Consider the following 4,368-nt stretch of genomic DNA (forward strand, 5'->3'; position numbering starts at 1 on the left):
CCTTAGCTTTTTGGTCTTTGCTATGGCAGGACGGCATGGTGCTTCTGTCTGTAGCACCATGTTGCCAAGAAGTCCAAGGATTTCATTTTACTTGGATCCACAATCAACATCCATGGAAGCAGCTGCCAAGAAATCCAACAACATATTGCATTGGGCAAATCTGCTGCAAAAGGCCTCTTTAAAGTGCTAAAAAGGAAAGATGTCACCTTGAGGGCTAACGTGGCCCTGACCCAAGCCATGTTATTTTCAATTGCCTCATATGCATGCAAAAGCTGGACAATGAATAAAGAAGACCAAAGAAGAATTGACACCTTGAATTATGGTGTTGACGAAGAATATTGAATATACCACGGACTGCTAGAAGAGCAAACAAATCTGTCTTGGAAGAAGTAGAGCCAGAATGCTCTTTAGAGGTGAGGATGGCGAGACTTCATCTCACATACTTTGGACATGTTATCAGGAGGGACAAGTCCCTAGAGAAGGACATCATGCTTTGTAAAGAAGAGTGTCAGTGAAAAAGAGGAAGACCCTCAATGGGATGGATTGACCACAGTGGCTGCAACAATGGACTCAAACAGCAACGATTGTAAAGACGACACAGGATCAGGCAGTGTTTTTTCGTACATAGGGTCGCTATGAGTCGGAAGTGACTCAATGGCACCTAACAACAACAGCAACTCATGTTTCTAATTGGTAAAGGCCATGGGTGTTTGTGTCAATGTACAAGTATAAAAGGAAGTACAGAGTTCCGTCTTACTCCTTTTTTGGGCAGGCTCTCTTTTATGAAGTGGAATCTGGATATGCCATCAACAGAAATCTCTATAGGATGGTCTCTGTTTCCTTCTGCATTTTATTGTGTCAGTTCCTCCCAAATTCTACTATTAGGCTGTCTGTTGGTCATAGTGTATAGTAAAGTGACTTAATCTTTTTCTGCCTTCATTAATATTTTAGAGAAAAGTGGGGAGATGATTCATGTAAGTATAGTTATAAGCCATTTGGAACTAATGCTACTATTACACGCTCAACTCTACATAGATAGCTTTGATTTTCATTGTTTGGTATTAATATCCCCATTTTACAGATGAGAAAACTAAGAGTTTAAATGGTCTGCTCAAGGCCACAGTTACATTAAAAGGCAAAACCAGCTTTGGAACTCGTATATTTTGACTCAGAATCCAGTTTCTTCCTTCTAACTTCCATCCTCTTTGCCTTGAAATAAAGAAATGGAATCTGACCAGAAGAACATTTGAAAACTCCTTCCCCAGCAGGGATTTTGCTGCTAAATATACATCAGCCCTGTGAATAACAGAGGGATTGTTACAAAAAAGATAAAGAAGGTAAAGTAGGCATTTTAACGGCTCTAGAAGTTGATGCCTTGAAATGAATCAGTCTTAAGCTAATAGCAAGTAGGCATGCTAACATATTAACCATAGTTTTCTTACTGGAAAATGTGGAAAGATAAAGCAATAACAGTGATCTGGTAAAATTTTATAAATGATCGTTTTTCAAAAGACTGTCAGAAATATGCTCTAATTTATTAATAAAGACCTCATCCTTTTGATAGAATTATGCAATAAATATTTTTGCAGTAATATTTATATACTGGTGACTTTATGATTGATTTGATTTAATATTTATTTTTGTACAGAGGGTATTTGAACATTAAGCAGGAGGATTAGACATTCATGGCTTTTAGTGCTTCATCTCCAGAATTTTAGTTTGTGTATGCATTTATCTACAGTGAGAATTGATCACCTTGGTTTCCTATGTAAAATGACTTGCATTGTTTTCAGCCAAGAATAAGAGATCTTCAAACAAATTAGAAATAAATGTTTTTCTCCTAGGCTTTTACTTGAACTTTATCGACGTTTTTTTCTATAGGAGCTACTCATCATTCACACCCATGTCACCAAACTGCTGATGTAAATCTTGTAAGTATTTAATAATATCACAATACACATCTTGGAATTTTATTTTCTCTGTTATGCTGGTGGGTAGCCTTCCTGCCAGAATTATACTCTATCTGATAGAGGGTTCTGGGTATAGTTTTCTAATAAGGAAAAGAAAGCGCTTAAGTACAGAAAGGGTTTAATGGGTGCTGTATTACAAAAAAAATTTTTTTAAGCTTTTCTTTGGTTTCCATGTTGATATGATTATCATTTATTTGTTGTTTGTTTATTAATTCCCTGCTTCATTCCAAAAAGTACTTGTGACATATTACAATAATATATACCCGTATACCTGTTGCTGTTGAGTCGATTCTGACCCATAGTAACCCTATAGGACAGAATAGAATGCCCCGTAGAGTCTCTATGGCTGTAAATCTTTATGGAAGCCTACTGCCACATCTTTTTCCCACAAAGCAGCTGATGGGTTCAAACCGCTGACCTTTCAGGTAGCAGCTGAGCACTTAATTACTGTGCCATCAGTGCTCCTTCAATAATACATACAATACAGTAAAATTTTAAAATCAAAAAGAAAGAAAGGAAAAAGAAGGAAGTCAGAGTGAAAGAAAAATAAAGGTAGAAACTGTATACATAATATATAAAGTTTCACCTTCAAGAATTTTCTCAGTCTTCTTGCCTTTGCTTTCTACATAGAAACCTTTTAGTAGATAACTAAATATATATTTATGTAATGTTAACTGCAAAAATAATTGTTTCTATCAGTAGAAACAGCATAGCTAAACGTAGAGTAGCTGAAGCGAATGGAAGAAGTGATGAAGTAAAAGAGCTGAATGGAAGATTTCACGGACAGCTCAAGAAGACAAAGTAAAGTATTAAAATGAAATGTGCAAGGACCTGGAGTTAGAAAACCAAAAGGGAAGAACATGCTCATCATTTCTCAAGCGGAAAGAACTGAAGAAAAAATTCAAGCCTCAGGTTGCAATATTGAAGGATTCTACAGGGAAAATATTGAACAATGCAGGAAGCATCAAAAGAAGATGAAAAGAATACACAGTCACTGTACCAAAAAGAATTGGTTGACATTCAGCCATTTCAGGAAGTAGCATATGATCAAGAACCTATGGTATTGAAGGAAGAAGTGCAAGCTGCGCTGGAGGGAATGGCAAAAAACAAGGCTTCAGGAATTGATGGCATACCAATTGAGATGTTTCAACAAATGGATGCACTGGAGGTACTCACTCATCTATATTGCAGCAGTACATCAACGGGAACTGCCAGAAGTTCAAGCCAGGTTCATACGAGGACGTGGAATGAGGGATATCATTGCTGATGTCAGATGGATCTTGGCTAAAGGTAGAGAATATAAGAAAGATGAGTACCTGTGTTTATTGACTATGCAAAGGCATTCAACCGTGTGAATCATAACAAATTATGGATAACATTGTGAAGAATGGGAATTCCAGAACACTTAATTGTGCTCGTGAGGAACCTGTATATAGACCAAGAGGCAGTCGTTCGAACAGAACAAGGGAATACTGCATGGGTTAAAGTCAGGAAAGTTGTGTGCCAGGGTTGTATTCTTTCACCATACTTATTCAATCTGTATGTTGAATAATCTGAGAAGCTGGACTATATGAAGAAGAATGTGGCATCAGAATTGGAGGAAGACGCATTAACAGCCTGTGATATGCAGATGACACAACTTTGCTTGCTGAAAGCAAAGAGGACTTGAAACATTTACTGATGAAGATCAGAAGACTACAGCCTTGAGTTTCGATTGCACCTCAAAGAAAACAAAAATCCTCATAACTGGACCGATAAGCAGCATTATGATAAATGGAGAAAAGATTAAAGTTGTCAAGGATTTCATTTTACTTGGATCCACAATCAACGCCCATGGAAGCAGCTGTCAAGAAATCAGACAAGGAGGCAGGGCCAAGATGGCAGAGTAGTCAGACGCTTCTGGAGGTCCCTCTTACAACAAAGACCCAAAAAAACAAGTGAATCGATTATATATGACAATCTAGGAGCCCTGAACATCAAAGGCAAATTTGAGGAATCAGATAAGTGGCAGGGGGAGGGAGAGACAGTTCAGAAGCAGGAAGTAGTTGCCAGACCTGACCCAGCAGGAGCTGGTGCCCTTCAGGCCGGATCAGCTCATGGTTCGCGGTGGGGAAAACAGCAGCACTTGGGAGGTGTTTTCCACATCAGGAGACACCCAGCAGAGGACAGGCTACTCAGCCATCCAGAACCAGTGAGAAACAGCTCTTGATCAGCAAAAAATAAGTACTTGCATCTGGCCTACTGCATGGATCAAAAACACCCCATTTGGGGAAAAACCTCTTTCCCATTTACCTCCCTGCTCCCTGCTCTGCACTGAGTCCAGGATGGCTTCAGCAATTGCCAAGTCCCTGGGCAATTGGAAGTAGGACCCATCACACACCATGAGTCATTCTCTCGG

The 4,368-nt window shown here is 38.9% G+C and overlaps 1 protein-coding gene across 1 annotated transcript in view; it reads left to right on the plus strand.

The window, feature by feature from the left end:
- Positions 1 to 4,368, plus strand: part of PKD1L3 (polycystin 1 like 3, transient receptor potential channel interacting) — a 113,293-nt gene that overhangs the window by 29,880 nt on the left and 79,045 nt on the right. Inside the window, 1 exon segment of the mRNA XM_023741926.1 lies at positions 1,882 to 1,931. Within this exon segment, the coding sequence (XP_023597694.1) occupies positions 1,882 to 1,931 (50 nt within the window).

This window comes from Trichechus manatus, unplaced genomic scaffold (assembly GCF_000243295.1).
Source record: "Trichechus manatus latirostris isolate Lorelei unplaced genomic scaffold, TriManLat1.0 scaffold00194, whole genome shotgun sequence".
Classification (NCBI taxonomy): Eukaryota; Metazoa; Chordata; class Mammalia; order Sirenia; family Trichechidae; genus Trichechus; species Trichechus manatus.